The following is a 21,368-nucleotide window of genomic DNA, read 5'->3' on the forward strand; positions in this document are numbered from 1 at the left end:
TCATGCTATATATAGTGCAGAGGTCATGCTATATATAGTGTATCTAGAGGTCATGCTATATATAGTGTAGAGGTCATGCTATATATAGTGCAGAGGTCATGCTATATATAGTGTAGAGGTCATGCTAAATATAGTGTAGAGGTCATGCTATATATAGTGTAGAGGTCATGCTATATATAGTGCAGAGGTCATGCTATATATAGTGCAGAGGTCATGCTATATATAGTGCAGAGGTCATGCTATATATAGTGTAGAGGTCATGCTATATATAGTGTAGAGGTCATGCTATATATAGTGCAGAGGTCATGCTATATATAGTGCAGAGGTCATGCTATATATAGTGTATCTAGAGGTCATGCTAAATATAGTGTAGAGGTCATGCTATATATAGTGTATCTAGAGGTCATGCTATATATAGTGCAGAGGTCATGCTATATAGTGCAGAGGTCATGCTATATATAGTTTAGAGGTCATGCTATATATAGTCTATCTAGAGGTCATGCTATATATAGTGCAGAGGTCATGCTATATATAGTGCAGAGGTCATGCTATATATAGTGTAGAGGTCATGCTATATATAGTGTAGAGGTCATGCTATATATAGTGCAGAGGTCATGCTATATATAGTGTAGAGGTCATGCTATATATAGTGTAGAGGTCATGCTATATATAGTGTATCTAGAGGTCATGCTAAATATAGTGTAGAGGTCATGCTATATATAGTGTATCTAGAGGTCATGCTATATATAGTGTAGAGGTCATGCTATATATAGTGTAGAGGTCATGCTATATATAGTGCAGAGGTCATGCTATATATAGTGCAGAGGTCATGCTATATATAGTGTATCTAGAGGTCATTCTATATATAGTGTAGAGGTCATGCTATATATAGTGTAGAGGTCATGCTATATATAGTGCAGAGGTCATGCTATATATAGTGTAGAGGTCATGCTATATATAGTGTAGAGGTCATGCTATATATAGTGTATCTAGAGGTCATGCTATATATAGTGTAGAGGTCATGCTATATATAGTGTATCTAGAGGTCATTCTATATATAGTGTAGAGGTCATGCTATATATAGTGTATCTAGAGGTCATGCTATATATAGTGCAGAGGTCATGCTATATATAGTGTAGAGGTCATGCTATATATAGTGTATCTAGAGGTCATGCTATATATAGTGTAGAGGTCATGCTATATATAGTGTATCTAGAGGTCATTCTATATATAGTGTAGAGGTCATGCTATATATAGTGTAGAGGTCATGCTATATATAGTGCAGAGGTCATGCTATATATAGTGTAGAGGTCATGCTAAATATAGTGTAGAGGTCATGCTATATATAGTGTATCTAGAGGTCATGCTATATATAGTGTAGAGGTCATGCTATATATAGTGTAGAGGTCATGCTAAATATAGTGTAGAGGTCATGCTATATATAGTGTATCTAGAGGTCATGCTATATATAGTGTATCTAGAGGTCATTCTATATATAGTGTAGAGGTCATGCTATATATATTGTAGAGGTCATGCTATATATAGTGTATCTAGAGGTCATGCTATATATAGTGTATCTAGAGGTCATTCTATATATAGTGTAGAGGTCATGCTATATATAGTCTATCTAGAGGTCATGCTATATATAGTGTAGAGGTCGTGCTATATATAGTGTAGAGGTCAAGCTATATATAGTGTAGAGGTCAAGCTATATATAGTGTAGATGTCATGCTATATATAGTGTATCTAGAGGTCATGCTATATATAGTGTAGAGGTCATGCTATATATATTTTAGAGGTCATGCTATATATATTTTAGAGGTCATGCTATATATAGTGTAGAGGTCATGCTATATATAGTGCAGAGGTCATGCTATATATAGTGTAGATGTCATGCTATATATAGTGTAGAGGTCATGCTATATACACTGTATCTAGAGGTCATGCTATATATAGTGTAGAGGTCATGCTATATATATTTTAGAGGTCATGCTATATATATTTTAGAGGTCATGCTATATATAGTGTAGAGGTCATGCTAAATATAGTGTAGAGGTCGTGCTATATATAGTTTAGAGGTCATGCTATATATAGTCTATCTAGAGGTCATGCTATATATAGTGTAGAGGTCATGCTATATATAGTGTAGAGGTCATGCTATATATAGTGTATCTAGAGGTCATGCTATATATAGTGTAGAGGTCAAGCTATATATAGTGTATCTAGAGGTCATGCTATATATAGTGTAGAGGTCATGCTATATATAGTGTAGAGGTCATGCTATATATAGTGTATCTAGAGGTCATGCTATATATAGTGTGTCTAGAGGTCATGCTATATATAGTGCAGAGGTCATGCTATATATAGTGTAGAGGTCATGCTATATATAGTGCAGAGGTCATGCTATATATAGTGTAGAGGTCGTGCTATATATAGTGTAGAGGTCAAGCTATATATAGTGTAGAGGTCAAGCTATATATAGTGTAGATGTCATGCTATATATAGTGTATCTAGAGGTCATGCTATATATAGTGTAGAGGTCATGCTATATATATTTTAGAGGTCATGCTATATATATTTTAGAGGTCATGCTATATATAGTGTAGAGGTCATGCTATATATAGTGCAGAGGTCATGCTATATATAGTGTAGATGTCATGCTATATATAGTGTAGAGGTCATGCTATATACACTGTATCTAGAGGTCATGCTATATATAGTGTAGAGGTCATGCTATATATATTTTAGAGGTCATGCTATATATATTTTAGAGGTCATGCTATATATAGTGTAGAGGTCATGCTAAATATAGTGTAGAGGTCGTGCTATATATAGTTTAGAGGTCATGCTATATATAGTCTATCTAGAGGTCATGCTATATATAGTGTAGAGGTCATGCTATATATAGTGTAGAGGTCATGCTATATATAGTGTATCTAGAGGTCATGCTATATATAGTGTAGAGGTCAAGCTATATATAGTGTATCTAGAGGTCATGCTATATATAGTGTAGAGGTCATGCTATATATAGTGTAGAGGTCATGCTATATATAGTGTATCTAGAGGTCATGCTATATATAGTGTGTCTAGAGGTCATGCTATATATAGTGTAGAGGTCATGCTATACAGTGCCTTGCGAAAGTATTCGGCCCCCTTGAACTTTGCGACCTTTTGCCACATTTCAGGCTTCAAACATAAAGATATAAAACTGTATTTTTTTGTGAAGAATCAACAACAAGTGGGACACAATCATGGAGTGGAACGACATTTATTGGATATTTCAAACTTTTTTAACAAATCAAAAACTGAAAAATTGGGCGTGCAAAATTATTCAGCCCCTTTACTTTCAGTGCAGCAAACTCTCTCCAGAAGTTCAGTGAGGATCTCTGAATGATCCAATGTTGACCTAAATGACTAATGATGATAAATACAATCCACCTGTGTGTAATCAAGTCTCAGTATAAATGCACCTGCACTGTGATAGTCTCAGAGGTCCATTAAAAGCGCAGAGAGCATCATGAAGAACAAGGAGCACACCAGGCAGGTCCGAGATACTGTTGTGAAGAAGTTTAAAGCCGGATTTGGATACAAAAAGATTTCCCAAGCTTTAAACATCCCAAGGAGCACTGTGCAAGCGATAATATTGAAATGGAAGGAGTATCAGACCACTGCAAATCTACCAAGACCTGGCCATCCCTCTAAACTTTCAGCTCATACAAGGAGAAGACTGATCAAAGATGCAGCCAAGAGGCCCATGATCACTCTGGATGAACTGCAGAGATCTACAGCTGAGGTGGGAGACTCTGTCCATAGGACAACAATCAGTCGTATATTGCACAAATCTGGCCTTTATGGAAGAGTGGCAAGAAGAAAGCCATTTCTTAAAGATATCCACAAAAAGTGTAGTTTAAAGTTTGCCACAAGCCACCTGGGAGACACACCAAACATGTGGAAGAAGGTGCTCTGGTCAGATGAAACCGAAATTGAACTTTTTGGCAACAATGCAAAACGTTATGTTTGGCGTAAAAGCAACACAGCTCATCACCCTGAACACACCATCCCCACTGTCAAACATGGTGGTGGCAGCATCATGGTTTGAGCCTGCTTTTCTTCAGTGGGGACAGGGAAGATGGTTAAAATTGATGGGAAGATGGATGGAGCCAAATACAGGACCATTCTGGAAGAAAACCTGATGGAGTCTGCAAAAGACCTGAGACTGGGACGGAGATTTGTCTTCCAACAAGACAATGATCCAAAACATAAAGCAAAATCTACAATGGAATGGTTAAAAAATAAACATATCCAGGTGTTAGAATGGCCAAGTCAAAGTCCAGACCTGAATCCAATCGAGAATCTGTGGAAAGAACTGAAAACTGCTGTTCACAAATGCTCTCCATCCAACCTCACTGAGATCGAGCTGTTTTACAAGGAGGAATGGGAAAACATTTCAGTCTCTCGATGTGCAAAACTGAGAGAAACATACCCCAAGCGACTTACAGCTGTAATCGCAGCAAAAGGTGGCGCTACAAAGTATTAACTTAAGGGGGTTGAATAATTTTGCACGCCCAATTTTTCAGTTTTTGATTTGTTAAAAAAGTTTGAAATATCCAATAAATGTCGTTCCACTTCATGATTGTGTCCCGAATACTTTCGCAAGGCACTGTACCTGCTGGAGCGTGTGCTACAGGTGGGAGATGCTATGGAGATCAGCGAGCTGAGATAAGGGGGGACTTTACCTAGCAGGGTCTTGTAGATGACATGGAGCCAGTGGGTTTGGCGACGAGTATGAAGCGAGGGCCAGCCAACGAGAGCGTACAGGTCGCAATGGTGGGTAGTATATGGGGCTTTGGTGACAAAACGGATTGCACTGAGATAGACTAAATCCAATTTGTTGAGTATGGTATTGGAGGCTATTTTGCAAATGACATCGCCAAAGTCGAGGATTGGTAGGATGGTCAGTTTTACAAGGGTATGTTTGGCAGCATGAATGAAGGATGCTTTGTTGCAAAATAGGAAGCCAATTCTAGATTTAACTTTGGATTGGAGATGTTTGATATGGGTCTGGAAGGAGAGTTTACAGTCTAACCAGACACCTAAGTATTTGTAGTTGTCCACGTATTCTAAGTCAGAGCCGTCCAGAGTAGTGATGTTGGACAGGCGGGCAGGTGCAGGTAGCGATCGGTTGAAGAGCATGCATTTAGTTTTACTTGTATTTAAGAGCAATTGGAGGCCACTGAAGGAGAGTTGTATGGCATTGAAGCTTGCCTGGAGGGTTGTTAACACAGTGTCCAAAGAAGGGCCAGAAGTATACAGAATGGTGTCGTCTGCGTAGAGGTGGATCAGAGACTCACCAGCAGCAAGAGAGACCTCATTGATGTATACAGAGAAGAGAGTCGGTCCAAGAATTGAACCCTGTGGCACCCCCATAGAGACTGCCAGAGGTCCGGACAGCAGACCCTCCGATTTGACACACTGAACTCTATCAAAGAAGTAGTTGGTGAACCAGGCGAGGCAATCATTTGAGAAACCAAGGCTGTCGAGTCTGCCGATGAGGATGTGGTGATTGACAGAGTCGAAAGCCTTGGCCAGATCAATGAATACGGCTGCACAGTAATGTTTCTTATCGATGGCGGTTAAGATATTGTTTAGGACCTTGAGCGTGGCTGAGGTGCACCCATGACCAGCTCTGAAACCAGATTGCATAGCAGAGAAGGTATGGTGAGTTTCGAAATGGTCGGTAATCTGTTTGTTGACTTGGCTTTCGAAGACCTTAGAAAGGCATGGTAGGATAGATATGGGTCTGTAGCAGTTTGGGTCAAGAGTGTCCCCCCTTTGAAGAGGGGGATGACCGCAGCTGCTTTCCAATCTTTGGGAATCTCAGACGACACGAAAGAGAGGTTGAACAGGCTAGTAATAGGGGTGGTAACAATTTCGGTAGATCATTTTAGAAAGAAAGGGTCCAGATTGTCTAGCCCAGCTGATTTGTAGGGGTCCAGATTTTGCAGCTCTTTCAGAACATCAGCTGACTGGATTTGGGAGAAGGAGAAATGGGGAAGGCTTTTGCGAGTTGCTGTGGGGGGTGCAGGGCTGTTGACCGGGGTAGGAGTAGCCAGGTGGAAAGCATGGCCAGCCATAGAAAAATGCTTATTGAAATTCTCAATTATGGTGGATTTATCAGTGGTGACAGTGTTTCCTATCTTCAGTGCAGTGGGCAGCTGGGAGGAGGTGTTCTTATTCTCCATGGACTTTACAGTGTCCCAGAAGCTTTTTGAGTTAGTGTTGCAGGAAGCAAATTTTTGCTTGAAAAAGCTAGGCTTGACTTTTCTAACTGCCTGTGTATAATGGTTTCTAGCTTCCCTGAACAGCTGCATATCACGGGGGCTGTTCGATGCTAATGCAGAACGCCATCAGTTGTGTTGTTACAAGGTAGGTGTTGTATACAGAAGATAGCCGTATAAGTCCATATTATGGCAAGAAAAACTCAAATAAGCATTCTTCTCTCTCTACCCCCCTTACATCACCACACGGTCTTTCACACCTCCCAGCCCTTCTCAGCAGAGAGGAAGTGGGCAGTGTGGAGAGAATAGGCTGGATAGACAGGATATAAGTCATTAAAGAGTTTAGAGAGAGGAAGTCATAGAATACATTGAGATGGAACACACCTGTCTTCTACTCTGTGAGTAACTATATGGTTTAATATCTCTATAGTTTAATATCTATATAGTTTAATATCTCTATAGTCTAATATCTCTATAGTTTAATATCTCTATAGTTTAATATCTCTATAGTTTAATATCTATATAGTTTAATATCTATATAGTTTAATATCTATATAGTTTAATATCTCTATAGTTTAATATCTATATGGTTTAATATCTATATAGTTTAATATCTCTATAGTTTAATATCTATATAGTTTAATATCTATATAGTTTAATATCTATATAGTTTAATATCTATATAGTTTAATATCTATATAGTTTAATATCTCTATAGTTTATTATCTCTATAGTCTAATATCTATATAGTTTAATATCTGTGGAACAGCTCAGTGTTTACATCATGTACCGTAGTGATAGTTTTCTCTGTGTTTCAGTGCTGTTCAGTACACTGGTATACTCCGGCCTCTGTCATAATGGAGGTACGTATCTATTTATTCATCATCTGCTCAATTTTCCTACTCCTCTTATTCTCCTCTTCTCTCTCTCTGTTTACTCCTGCTACTCCTCTCATATCAAGTCTCTCCCTCCTCTTCTCCTCCTCTTCTTCTCCTCTTCTTCTCTCTCTCTACTCCTGTTTCTCTTCTCATATCAAGTCTCTCCCTCCTCTTCTCCTCCTCTTCTTCTCTTCTCTCTCTACTCCTGTTTCTCTTCTCATATCAAGTCTCTCCCTCCTCTTCTCCTCCTCTTCTTCTCCTCTTCTTCTCTTCTTCTCTCTCTACTCCTGTTTCTCTTCTCATATCAAGTCTCTCCCTCCTCTTCTCCTCCTCTTCTTCTCCTCTTCTTATCTTCTCTCTCTCTACTCCTGTTTCTCTTCTCATATCAAGTCTCTCCCTCCTCTTCTTCTCCTCTTCTTCTCTTCTTCTCTCTCTCTACTCCTGTTTCTCTTCTCATATCAAGTCTCTCCCTCCTCTTCTCCTCCTCTTCTTCTCCTCTTCTTCTCTTCTTCTCTCTCTCTACTCCTGTTTCTCTTCTCATATCAAGTCTCTCCCTCCTCTTCTTCTCCTCTTGCTCTCCTCTTCTCTCTCTCTCTACTCCTGCTACTCCTCTCATATCAAGTCTCTCCCTCCTCTTCTTCTCCTCTTCTTCTCCTCTTCTTCTCTTCTCTCTCTCTACTCCTGCTACTCCTCTCATATCAAGTCTCTTCCTCCTCTTCTTCTCCTCTTCTTCTCCTCTTCTCTCTCTCTCTCTCTCTACTCCTGCTACTCCTCTCATATTAAGTCTGTAGTTGTGAGTCTCTGTCTGGTGTAGTGATCTTGTGTGTGTGTGTTGTGTGTGTTGTGTGTGTTGTGTTTCTGCAACCAGTCAGTGAGCAGTACATAGGTTACTGAGTAGCTTACGCGTGAGCAGGGCCAGAAGGAAGGTCTTGTGGTCAAGCAGGTAAAGCGTTTCTCTTCTCAGTTCCCTTCTCAGTTCTCTTCTCGCTAGACAAGACGACAACAAAAAACTGCACAGGAATACAATTGGGAGGTCTGTCTCCAACAACGTAGCAGACACAAGTTATTTGTTTCTCTCTGTGAGGTCGTTTTCCTGACAACCAAAGCTAGTTGTTTCTCTCTGTGAGGTCGTTTTCCTGACAACCAAAGCTAGTTGTTTCTCTCTGTGAGGTCACCTTCCTGACAACCAAAGCTAGTTGTTTCTCTCTGTGAGGTCACCTTCCTGACAACCAAAGCGTGTTGTTTCTCTCTGTGAGGTCACCTTCCTGACAACCAAAGCTAGTTGTTTCTCTCTGTGAGGTCACCTTCCTGACAACCAAAGCTAGTTGTTTCTCTCTGTGAGGTCACCTTCCTGACAACCAAAGCTTGTTGTTTCTCTCTGTGAGGTCACCTTCCTGACAACCAAAGCTAGTTGTTTCTCTCTGTGAGGTCACCTTCCTGACAACCAAAGCTTGTTGTTTCTCTCTGTGAGGTCATCTTCCTGACAACAAAAAGCTAGTTGTTTCTCTCTGTGAGGTCACCTTCCTGACAACCAAAGCTAGTTGTTTCTCTCTGTGAGGTCACCTTCCTGACAACCAAAGCTAGTTGTTTCTCTCTGTGAGGTCACCTTCCTGACAACCAAAGCTTGTTGTTTCTCTCTGTGAGGTCATCTTCCTGGCAACAAAAAGCTAGTTGTTTCTCTCTGTGAGGTCACCTTCCTGACAACCAAAGCGTGTTGTTTCTCTCTGTGAGGTCACCTTCCTGACAACCAAAGCTAGTTGTTTCTCTCTGTGAGGTCACCTTCCTGACAACCAAAGCTTGTTGTTTCTCTCTGTGAGGTCATCTTCCTGACAACAAAAAGCTAGTTGTTTCTCTCTGTGAGGTCACCTTCCTGACAACAAAAAGCTAGTTGTTTCTCTCTGTGAGGTCACCTTCCTGACGTTCTAATTGTTTGGAGCAGATTTAGATTGTGACTTTCTTTCTTTCTTTAATCTTAAATGTGATTTAAGACGGCGCCGGAGTGGATGGCTGCTGTTTTATGGGCTCCGTACTATTTTGTTAGTTTATTTCGCGTTGTTTGTAACTTATTTTATGCATAATGTTGTTGCTACCCGTCTCTTATGACCGAAAAGAGCTTCTGGAAATCAGAACAGCGATTAGTCATCTTGAACTAGACAAATCATTTTTCTTTAAATGTGTCAGACGAGATGGATTTACTCCAGACAAAACCTTTTCCTCTTCAGGTGACTGAAAAGATTTAGCATGGGTCCTCAGAGCCTCAAAAGGTTCTACAGCTGAACCATCGAGAGCATCCTGACGGGTTGCATCACTGACTGGTATGGCAACTGCTCGGCCTCCGACCGCAAGGCACTACAGAGGGGAATGCGTTCAACCAGGGACATCACTGGGGCTGAGCTGCCTGCCATCCAGGACCTCTATACCAGGCGGTGTCAGAGGAAGGCCCTTAAAATTGTCAAAGACTCCAGCCACACTAGTCATAGACTGTTCTCTCTGCTACCGCATGGCAAGCTGTACCAGAGTGCCAAGCATTCAGACTCCTGAACAGCTAATCGAATGGCTACCCAGACTATTCACATTGACTCTGTACCGGTACCCCCTGTATATAGTTTCCACATTGACTCTGTACTGCCACCCCCTGTATATAGCCTCCACATTGACTCTGTACTGGTACCCCCTGTATATAGTCTCCACATAGACTCTGTACTGGTACCCCCTGTATATAGCCTCCACATTGACTCTATACCGGTACCCCCTGTATATAGTCTCCCATAGACTCTGTACCGGTACCCCCTGTATATAGTCTCCACATTGACTCTGTACCGGTACCCCCTGTATATAGTCTACACATTGACTCTGTACCGTAATACCCTGTATATAGCCTCCACATTAACTCTGTACCGTAATACCCTGTATATAGCCTCCACATTGACTCTGTACTGGTACCCCCTGTATATAGTCTCCACATTGACTCTGTACTGGTACCCCCTGTATATAGTCTCCACATTGACTCTGTACCGGTATCCACTGTATATAACCTCCACATTGACTCTGTACCGGTACCCCCTGTATATAACCTCCACATTGACTCTGTACCGGTACCCCCTGTATATAGCCTCCACATTGACTCTGTACCGGTACCCCCTGTATATAGCCTCCACATTGACTCTGTACTGTAATACCCTGTATATAGCCTCCACATTGACTCTGTGCCGGTACCCCCTGTATATAGCCTCCACATTGACTCTGTACCGGTACCCCCTGTATATAGTCTCCACATTGACTCTGTACCGGTATCCACTGTATATAACCTCCACATTGACTCTGTACCGGTACCCCCTGTATATAGCCTCCACATTGACTCTGTACCGGTACCCCCTGTATATAACCTCCACATTGACTCTGTACCGGTACCCCCTGTATATAGCCTCCACATTGACTCTGTACCCGTACCCCCTGTATATAGCCTCCACATTGACTCTGTACCGTAATACCCTGTATAAAGCCTCCACATTGACTCTGTGCCGGTACCCCCTGTATATAGCCTCCACATTGACTCTGTACCGGTACCCCTGTATATAGTCTCCACATTGACTCTGTACCGGTATCCACTGTATATAACCTCCACATTGACTCTGTACCGGTACCCCCTGTATATAGCCTCCACATTGACTCTGTACCGGTACCCCCTGTATATAACCTCCACATTGACTCTGTACCGGTACCCCCTGTATATAGCCTCCACATTGACTCTGTACCGGTACCCCCTGTATATAGCCTCCACATTGACTCTGTACCGTAATACCCTGTATATAGCCTCCACATTGACTCTGTACCGTAATACCCTGTATAAAGCCTCCACATTGACTCTGTACCGGTACCCCCTGTATATAGCCTCCACATTGACTCTGTACCGGTACCCCCTGTATATAGCCTCCACATTGACTCTGTACCGGTACCCCCTGTATATAGCCTCCACATTGACTCTGTACCGTAATACCCTGTATATAGTCTCCACATTAACTCTGTACCGTAATACCCTGTATATAGCCTCCACATTGACTCTGTACCGTAATACCCTGTATATAGCCTCCACATTGACTCTGTACCGTAATACCCTGTATATAGTCTCCACATTGACTCTGTACCGTAATACCCTGTATATAGCCTCCACATTGACTCTGTACCGTAATACCCTGTATATAGTCTCCACATTGACTCTGTACCGTAATACCCTGTATAAAGCCTCCACATTGACTCTGTGCCGGTACCCCCTGTATATAGCCTCCACATTGACTCTGTACCGGTACCCCCTGTATAGTCTCCACATTGACTCTGTACCGGTATCCACTGTATATAACCTCCACATTGACTCTGTACCGGTACCCCCTGTATATAGCCTCCACATTGACTCTGTACCGGTACCCCCTGTATATAGCCTCCACATTGACTCTGTACCGATACCCTGTATATAGCCTCCACATTGACTCTGTACCGATACCCTCTGTATATAGCCTCCACATTGACTCTGTACCGGTACCCCCTGTAAATAGCCTCCACACTGACTCTGTACCGTAATACCCTGTATATAGCCTCCACATTGACTCTGTACCGTAATACCCTGTATATAGCCTCCACATTGACTCTGTACCGTAATACCCTGTATAAAGCCTCCACATTGACTCTGTACTGGTACCCCCTGTATATAGCCTCCACATTGACTCTGTACCGTAATACCCTGTATATAGCCTCCACATTGACTCTGTACCGTAATACCCTGTATATAGCCTCCACATTGACTCTGTACCGTAATACCCTGTATAAAGCCTCCACATTGACTCTGTACTGGTACCCCCTGTATAAAGCCTCCACATTGACTCTGTACCGTAATACCCTGTATATAGCCTCCACATTGACTCTGTACCGTAATACCCTGTATATAGCCTCCACATTGACTCTGTACCGTAATACCCTGTATATAGCCTCCACATTGACTCTGTACCGTAACACCCTGTATAAAGCCTCCACATTGACTCTGTACCGTAATACCCTGTATATAGCCTCCACACTGACTCTGTACCGTAATACCCTGTATATAGCCTCCACATTGACTCTGTACCGTAATACCCTGTATATGGCCTCCACATTGACTCTGTACCGTAACACCCTGTATATAGCCTCCACATTGACTCTGTACCGTAATACCCTGTATATAGCCTCCACATTGACTCTGTACCGTAACACCCTGTATAAAGCCTCCACATTGACTCTGTACCGTAATACCCTGTATATAGCCTCCACATTGACTCTGTACCGTAATACCCTGTATATAGCCTCCACATTGACTCTGTACCGTAACACCCTGTATATAGCCTCCACATTGACTCTGTACCGTAATACCCTGTATATAGCCTCCACATTGACTCTGTACCGTAATACCCTGTATATGGCCTCCACATTGACTCTGTACCGTAACACCCTGTATATAGCCTCCACATTGACTCTGTACCGTAATACCCTGTATATAGCCTCCACATTGACTCTGTACCGTAACACCCTGTATATAGCCTCCACATTGACTCTGTACCGTAACACCCTGTATAAAGCCTAGCTATTTTACTGCTTCTCTTTAATAATTTGTTATGTTTATTTATTATTTTAGGTATTTTCAACCAGTTATGCATTAGGGGGCGCTATTAAAAATGTTGGATGAAAAACGTTCCCGTTTTAAACAAGATATTTTGTCACGAAAAGATGCTCGACTATGCATATAATTGACAGCTTTGGAAAGAAAACACTCTGATGTTTCCAAAACTGCAAAGATATTGTCTGTGAGTGCCACAGAACTGATGTTACAGGCGAAACCCAACCAGGAAGTGTCGCATTTTTTGAAACGCCTCATGCCAATGACTCCTTATATGGCTGTGAATGAGCTACGAATGAGCTTACGTTTTCCACGCATTCTCCAAGGTGTCTACAGCATTGTGACGTCTTTTTAGGCATTTCCATTGAAGAATAGCCGTAAGGGACCATATATAGCAATCCCTCGATGGATATATTATCGAATATATATGTTAAAAACAACGTTTGCCGTGTTGTCGATATTATGGAGCAAATTTTGAAAAAAGTTTGGCTTATAATTGCAGCATTTTCCGGTCGATTTCTCAGCCAAGCATGATGAAGAAACGGGAGCTATTTCGCCTACAGAAATAATATTTTTGGAAAAAAGGAACATTTGCTATCTAGCTGGGAGTCTCCTGAGTGAAAACATCTGAAGTTCTTCAAAGGTAAATTATTTAATTTGGTTGCTTTTCTTATTTACGTGAAAATGTTGCCTGCTGCAAGCAGAGCCTAGCATAGCATTATGCCATGATAAACTTACACAAATGCTTGTCTAGCGTTGGCTGTAACGCATATAATAATAATGTAAATCTGAGACTATTCTCTCTGTGATGACACCTGGATGTGAGTCAGTGCTTTTTACAAGACCATTCTCTCTGTGATGTCACCTGGATGTGAGTCAGTGCTTTTTACAAGACCATTCTCTCTGTGATGTCACCTGGATGTGAGTCAGTGCTTTTTACAAGACCATTCTCTCTGTGATGTCACCTGGATGTGAGTCAGTGCTTTTTACAAGACTATTCTCTCTGTGATGACACCTGGATGTGAGTCAGTGCTTTTTACAAGACCATTCTCTCTGTGATGTCACCTGGATGTGAGTCAGCTAGTGCTTTTTACAAGACTATTCTCTCTGTGATGACACCTGGATGTGAGTCAGCTAGTGCTTTTTACAAGACTATTCTCTCTGTGATGACACCTGGATGTGAGTCAGTGCTTTTTACAAGACTATTCACTCTGTGATGTCACCTGGATATGAGTCAGCTAGTGCTTTTTAATAGACTATTCTCTCTGTGATGACACCTGGATGTGAGTCAGCTTTTAGACTATTCTCTCTGTGATGACACCTGGATGTGAGTCAGTGCTTTTTACAAGACTATTCTCTCTGTGATGACACCTGGATGTGAGTCAGCTAGTGCTTTTTACAAGACTATTCTCTCTGTGATGTCACCGGGATGTGAGTCAGTGCTTTTTACAGGACTATCTCTCTGTGATGACACCTGGATGTGAGTCAGCATTTAGACTATTCTCTCTGTGATGACACCTGGATGTGAGTCAGCTAGTGCTTTTTACAAGACTATTCTCTCTGTGATGTCACCTGGATGTGAGTCAGCTAGTGCTATTTACAAGACTATTCTCTCTGTGATGACACCTGGATGTGAGTCCTTGCTTTTTACAAGACTATTCTCTCTGTGATGACACCTGGATGTGAGTCAGCTAGTGCTATTTACAAGACTATTCTCTCTGTGATGTCACCTGGATGTGAGTCAGCTTTTAGACTATTCTCTCTGTGATGACACCTGGATGTGAGTCAGCTTTTAGACTATTCTCTCTGTGATGTCACCTGGATGTGAGTCAGCTAGTGCTTTTTATAATACTATTCTCTCTGTGATGTCACCTGGATGTGAGTCAGTGCTTTTTTCAAGACTATTCTCTCTGTGATGTCACCTGGATGTGAGTCAGTGCTTTTTACAAGACTATTCTCTCTGTGATGTCACCTGGATGTGAGTCAGTGCTTTTTACAGGACTATTCTCTCTGTGATGACACCTGGATGTGAGTCAGTGCTTTTTACAGGACTATTCTCTCTGTGATGACACCTGGATGTGAGTCAGCATTTAGACTATTCTCTCTGTGATGACACCTGGATGTGAGTCAGCTAGTGCTTTTTACAAGACTATTCTCTCTGTGATGTCACCTGGATGTGAGTCAGTGCTTTTTACAAGACTATTTTCTCTGTGATGACACCTGGATGTGAGTCAGTGCTTTTTACAAGACTATTCTCTCTGCGATGTCACCTGGATGTGAGTCAGTGCTTTTTGCAAGACTATTCTCTCTGTGATGACACCTGGATGTGAGTCAGCTTTTAGACTATTCTCTCTGTGATGACACCTGGATGTGAGTCAGCTAGTGCTTTTTATAATACTATTCTCTCTGTGATGTCACCTGGATGTGAGTCAGCTTTTAGACTATTCTCTCTGTGATGACACCTGGATGTGAGTCAGCTAGTGCTTTTTATAATACTATTCTCTCTGTGATGTCACCTGGATGTGAGTCAGTGCTTTTTTCAAGACTATTCTCTCTGTGATGTCACCTGGATGTGAGACAGCTAGTGCTTTTTACAAGACTATTCTCTCTGTGATGTCACCTGGATGTGAGTCAGCTAGTGCTTTTTACAAGACTATTCTCTCTGTGATGACACCTGGATGTGAGTCAGCTAGTGCTTTTTACAAGACTATTCTCTCTGTGATGTCACCTGGATGTGAGTCAGTGCTTTTTACAGGACTATTCTCTCTGTGATGACACCTGGATGTGAGTCAGCATTTAGACTATTCTCTCTGTGATGACACCTGGATGTGAGTCAGCTAGTGCTTTTTACAAGACTATTCTCTCTGTGATGTCACCTGGATGTGAGTCAGTGCTTTTTACAAGACTATTCTCTCTGTGATGTCACCTGGATGTGAGTCAGTGCTTTTTACAAGACTATTCTCTCTGTGATGTCACCTGGATGTGAGTCAGCTAGTGCTTTTTACAAGACTATTCTCTCTGTGATGTCACCTGGATGTGAGTCAGCTAGTGCTTTTCACGAGACTATTCTCTCTGTGATGACACCTGGATGTGAGTCAGCTAGTGCTTTTTACAGGACTATTCTCTCTGTGATGACACCTGGATGTGAGTCAGCTAGTGCTTTTTACAAGACTATTCTCTCTGTGATGACACCTGGATGTGAGTCAGCTTTTAGACTATTCTCTCTGTGATGTCACCTGGATGTGAGTCAGTGCTTTTTACAGGACTATTCTCTCTGTGATGACACCTGGATGTGAGTCAGCTAGTGCTTTTTACAAGACTATTCTCTCTGTGATGACACCTGGATGTGAGTCAGCATTTAGACTATTCTCTCTGTGATGACACCTGGATGTGAGTCAGCTAGTGCTTTTTACAAGACTATTCTCTCTGTGATGTCACCTGGATGTGAGTCAGTGCTTTTTACAAGACTATTCTCTCTGTGATGTCACCTGGATGTGAGTCAGTGCTTTTTACAAGACTATTCTCTCTGTGATGTCACCTGGATGTGAGTCAGCTAGTGCTTTTTACAAGACTATTCTCTCTGTGATGTCACCTGGATGTGAGTCAGCTAGTGCTTTTTACAAGACTATTCTCTCTGTGATGTCACCTGGATGTGAGTCAGCTAGTGCTTTTTACGAGACTATTCTCTCTGTGATGACACCTGGATGTGAGTCAGCTAGTGCTTTTTACAGGACTATTCCCTCTGTGATGACACCTGGATGTGAGTCAGCTAGTGCTTTTTACAAGACTATTCTCTCTGTGATGACACCTGGATGTGAGTCAGCTAGTGCTTTTTACAAGACTATTCTCTCCGTGATGTCACCGGGATGTGAGTCAGTGCTTTTTACAAGACCATTCTCTCTGTGATGTCACCTGGATGTGAGTCAGTGCTTTTTACAAGACTATTCTCTCTGTGATGACACCTGGATGTGAGTCAGTGCTTTTTACAAGACTATTCTCTCTGTGATGTCACCTGGATGTGAGTCAGCTAGTGCTTTTTACAAGACTATTCTCTCTGTGATGTCAGCTGGATGTGAGTCAGTGCTTTTTGCAAGACTATTCTCTCTGTGAATACACCTGGATGTGAGACAGCTTTTAGACTATTCTCTCTGTGATGTCACCTGGATGTGAGTCAGCTAGTGCTTTTTACAAGACTATTCTCTCTGTGATGACACCTGGATGTGAGTCAGCTTTTAGACTATTCTCTCTGTGATGTCACCTGGATGTGAGTCAGTGCTTTTTACAGGACTATTCTCTCTGTGATGACACCTGGATGTGAGTCAGCATTTAGACTATTCTCTCTGTGATGACACCTGGATGTGAGTCAGCTAGTGCTTTTTACAAGACTATTCTCTCTGTGATGTCACCTGGATGTGAGTCAGTGCTTTTTACAAGACTATTCTCTCTGTGATGTCACCTGGATGTGAGTCAGTGCTTTTTACAAGACTATTCTCTCTGTGATGTCACCTGGATGTGAGTCAGCTAGTGCTTTTTACAAGACTATTCTCTCTGTGATGTCACCTGGATGTGAGTCAGCTAGTGCTTTTTACGAGACTATTCTCTCTGTGATGACACCTGGATGTGAGTCAGCTAGTGCTTTTTACAAGACTATTCTCTCTGTGATGACACCTGGATGTGAGTCAGCTTTTAGACTATTCTCTCTGTGATGTCACCTGGATGTGAGTCAGTGCTTTTTACAGGACTATTCTCTCTGTGATGACACCTGGATGTGAGTCAGCTAGTGCTTTTTACAAGACTATTCTCTCTGTGATGACACCTGGATGTGAGTCAGCTTTTAGACTATTCTCTCTGTGATGTCACCTGGATGTGAGTCAGTGCTTTTTAAATGACTATTCTCTCTGTGATGACACCTGGATGTGAGTCAGCATTTAGACTATTCTCTCTGTGATGACACCTGGATGTGAGTCAGCATTTAGACTATTCTCTCTGTGATGACACCTGGATGTGAGTCAGCTAGTGCTTTTTACAAGACTATTCTCTCTGTGATGTCACCTGGATGTGAGTCAGTGCTTTTTACAAGACTATTCTCTCTGTGATGTCACCTGGATGTGAGTCAGTGCTTTTTACAAGACTATTCTCTCTGTGATGTCACCTGGATGTGAGTCAGCTAGTGCTTTTTACAAGACTATTCTCTCTGTGATGTCACCTGGATGTGAGTCAGCTAGTGCTTTTTACGAGACTATTCTCTCTGTGATGACACCTGGATGTGAGTCAGCTAGTGCTTTTTACAGGACTATTCTCTCTGTGATGACACCTGGATGTGAGTCAGCTAGTGCTTTTTACAAGACTATTCTCTCTGTGATGACACCTGGATGTGAGTCAGCTAGTGCTATTTACAAGACTATTCTCTCTGTGATGACACCTGGATGTGAGTCAGCTAGTGCTTTTTATAATACTATTCTCTCTGTGATGTCACCTGGATGTGAGTCAGCTAGTGCTTTTTATAATACTATTCTCTCTGTGATGTCACCTGGATGTGAGTCAGTGCTTTTTTCAAGACTATTCTCTCTGTGATGTCACCTGGATGTGAGACAGCTAGTGCTTTTTACAAGACTATTCTCTCTGTGATGACACCTGGATGTGAGTCAGTGCTTTTTACAAGACTATTCTCTCTGTGATGTCACCTGGATGTGAGTCAGCTAGTGCTTTTTACAAGACTATTCTCTCTGTGATGTCAGCTGGATGTGAGTCAGTGCTTTTTGCAAGACTATTCTCTCTGTGAATACACCTGGATGTGAGACAGCTTTTAGACTATTCTCTCTGTGATGTCACCTGGATGTGAGTCAGCTAGTGCTTTTTACAAGACTATTCTCTCTGTGATGACACCTGGATGTGAGTCAGCTTTTAGACTATTCTCTCTGTGATGTCACCTGGATGTGAGTCAGTGCTTTTTACAGGACTATTCTCTCTGTGATGACACCTGGATGTGAGTCAGCATTTAGACTATTCTCTCTGTGATGACACCTGGATGTGAGTCAGCTAGTGCTTTTTACAAGACTATTCTCTCTGTGATGTCACCTGGATGTGAGTCAGTGCTTTTTACAAGACTATTCTCTCTGTGATGTCACCTGGATGTGAGTCAGTGCTTTTTACAAGACTATTCTCTCTGTGATGTCACCTGGATGTGAGTCAGCTAGTGCTTTTTACAAGACTATTCTCTCTGTGATGTCACCTGGATGTGAGTCAGCTAGTGCTTTTTACGAGACTATTCTCTCTGTGATGACACCTGGATGTGAGTCAGCTAGTGCTTTTTACAGGACTATTCTCTCTGTGATGACACCTGGATGTGAGTCAGCTAGTGCTTTTTACAAGACTATTCTCTCTGTGATGACACCTGGATGTGAGTCAGCTTTTAGACTATTCTCTCTGTGATGTCACCTGGATGTGAGTCAGTGCTTTTTACAGGACTATTCTCTCTGTGATGACACCTGGATGTGAGTCAGCTAGTGCTTTTTACAAGACTATTCTCTCTGTGATGTCACCTGGATGTGAGTCAGCTAGTGCTATTTACAAGACTATTCTCTCTGTGATGACACCTGGATGTGAGTCCTTGCTTTTTACAAGACTATTCTCTCTGTGATGACACCTGGATGTGAGTCAGCTAGTGCTATTTACAAGACTATTCTCTCTGTGATGTCACCTGGATGTGAGTCAGCTTTTAGACTATTCTCTCTGTGATGACACCTGGATGTGAGTCAGCTTTTAGACTATTCTCTCTGTGATGTCACCTGGATGTGAGTCAGCTAGTGCTTTTTATAATACTATTCTCTCTGTGATGTCACCTGGATGTGAGTCAGTGCTTTTTTCAAGACTATTCTCTCTGTGATGTCACCTGGATGTGAGTCAGTGCTTTTTACAAGACTATTCTCTCTGTGATGTCACCTGGATGTGAGTCAGTGCTTTTTACAGGACTATTCTCTCTGTGATGACACCTGGATGTGAGTCAGTGCTTTTTACAGGACTATTCTCTCTGTGATGACACCTGGATGTGAGTCAGCATTTAGACTATTCTCTCTGTGATGACACCTGGATGTGAGTCAGCTAGTGCTTTTTACAAGACTATTCTCTCTGTGATGTCACCTGGATGTGAGTCAGTGCTTTTTACAAGACTATTTTCTCTGTGATGACACCTGGATGTGAGTCAGTGCTTTTTACAAGACTATTCTCTCTGCGATGTCACCTGGATGTGAGTCAGTGCTTTTTGCAAGACTATTCTCTCTGTGATGACACCTGGATGTGAGTCAGCTTTTAGACTATTCTCTCTGTGATGACACCTGGATGTGAGTCAGCTAGTGCTTTTTATAATACTATTCTCTCTGTGATGTCACCTGGATGTGAGTCAGCTTTTAGACTATTCTCTCTGTGATGACACCTGGATGTGAGTCAGCTAGTGCTTTTTATAATACTATTCTCTCTGTGATGTCACCTGGATGTGAGTCAGTGCTTTTTTCAAGACTATTCTCTCTGTGATGTCACCTGGATGTGAGACAGCTAGTGCTTTTTACAAGACTATTCTCTCTGTGATGTCACCTGGATGTGAGTCAGCTAGTGCTTTTTACAAGACTATTCTCTCTGTGATGACACCTGGATGTGAGTCAGCTAGTGCTTTTTACAAGACTATTCTCTCTGTGATGTCACCTGGATGTGAGTCAGTGCTTTTTACAGGACTATTCTCTCTGTGATGACACCTGGATGTGAGTCAGCATTTAGACTATTCTCTCTGTGATGACACCTGGATGTGAGTCAGCTAGTGCTTTTTACAAGACTATTCTCTCTGTGATGTCACCTGGATGTGAGTCAGTGCTTTTTACAAGACTATTCTCTCTGTGATGTCACCTGGATGTGAGTCAGTGCTTTTTACAAGACTATTCTCTCTGTGATGTCACCTGGATGTGAGTCAGCTAGTGCTTTTTACAAGACTATTCTCTCTGTGATGTCACCTGGATGTGAGTCAGCTAGTGCTTTTCACGAGACTATTCTCTCTGTGATGACACCTGGATGTGAGTCAGCTAGTGCTTTTTACAGGACTATTCTCTCTGTGATGACACCTGGATGTGAGTCAGCTAGTGCTTTTTACAAGACTATTCTCTCTGTGATGACACCTGGATGTGAGTCAGCTTTTAGACTATTCTCTCTGTGATGTCACCTGGATGTGAGTCAGTGCTTTTTACAGGACTATTCTCTCTGTGATGACACCTGGATGTGAGTCAGCTAGTGCTTTTTACAAGACTATTCTCTCTGTGATGACACCTGGATGTGAGTCAGCATTTAGACTATTCTCTCTGTGATGACACCTGGATGTGAGTCAGCTAGTGCTTTTTACAAGACTATTCTCTCTGTGATGTCACCTGGATGTGAGTCAGTGCTTTTTACAAGACTATTCTCTCTGTGATGTCACCTGGATGTGAGTCAGTGCTTTTTACAAGACTATTCTCTCTGTGATGTCACCTGGATGTGAGTCAGCTAGTGCTTTTTACAAGACTATTCTCTCTGTGATGTCACCTGGATGTG

General features: G+C 42.0%; 1 protein-coding gene across 1 annotated transcript in view; it reads left to right on the plus strand.

Annotated features, from left to right (window-relative positions):
* The first annotated feature begins 6,585 nt into the window (after positions 1-6,585).
* The window catches only part of LOC116371839 (Fc receptor-like protein 5), a 120,039-nt gene continuing 105,256 nt past the window's right edge, over positions 6,586-21,368 (plus strand). The window contains exons 1-2 of the mRNA XM_031820906.1: positions 6,586-6,676; positions 7,097-7,141. Coding sequence (XP_031676766.1) covers positions 6,652-6,676; positions 7,097-7,141 — 70 coding nt within the window. The 5' untranslated portion in view covers positions 6,586-6,651. The remainder of the gene's footprint in view (positions 6,677-7,096; positions 7,142-21,368) is intronic.

Source organism: Oncorhynchus kisutch, unplaced genomic scaffold (assembly GCF_002021735.2).
Source record: "Oncorhynchus kisutch isolate 150728-3 unplaced genomic scaffold, Okis_V2 scaffold3733, whole genome shotgun sequence".
Classification (NCBI taxonomy): Eukaryota; Metazoa; Chordata; class Actinopteri; order Salmoniformes; family Salmonidae; genus Oncorhynchus; species Oncorhynchus kisutch.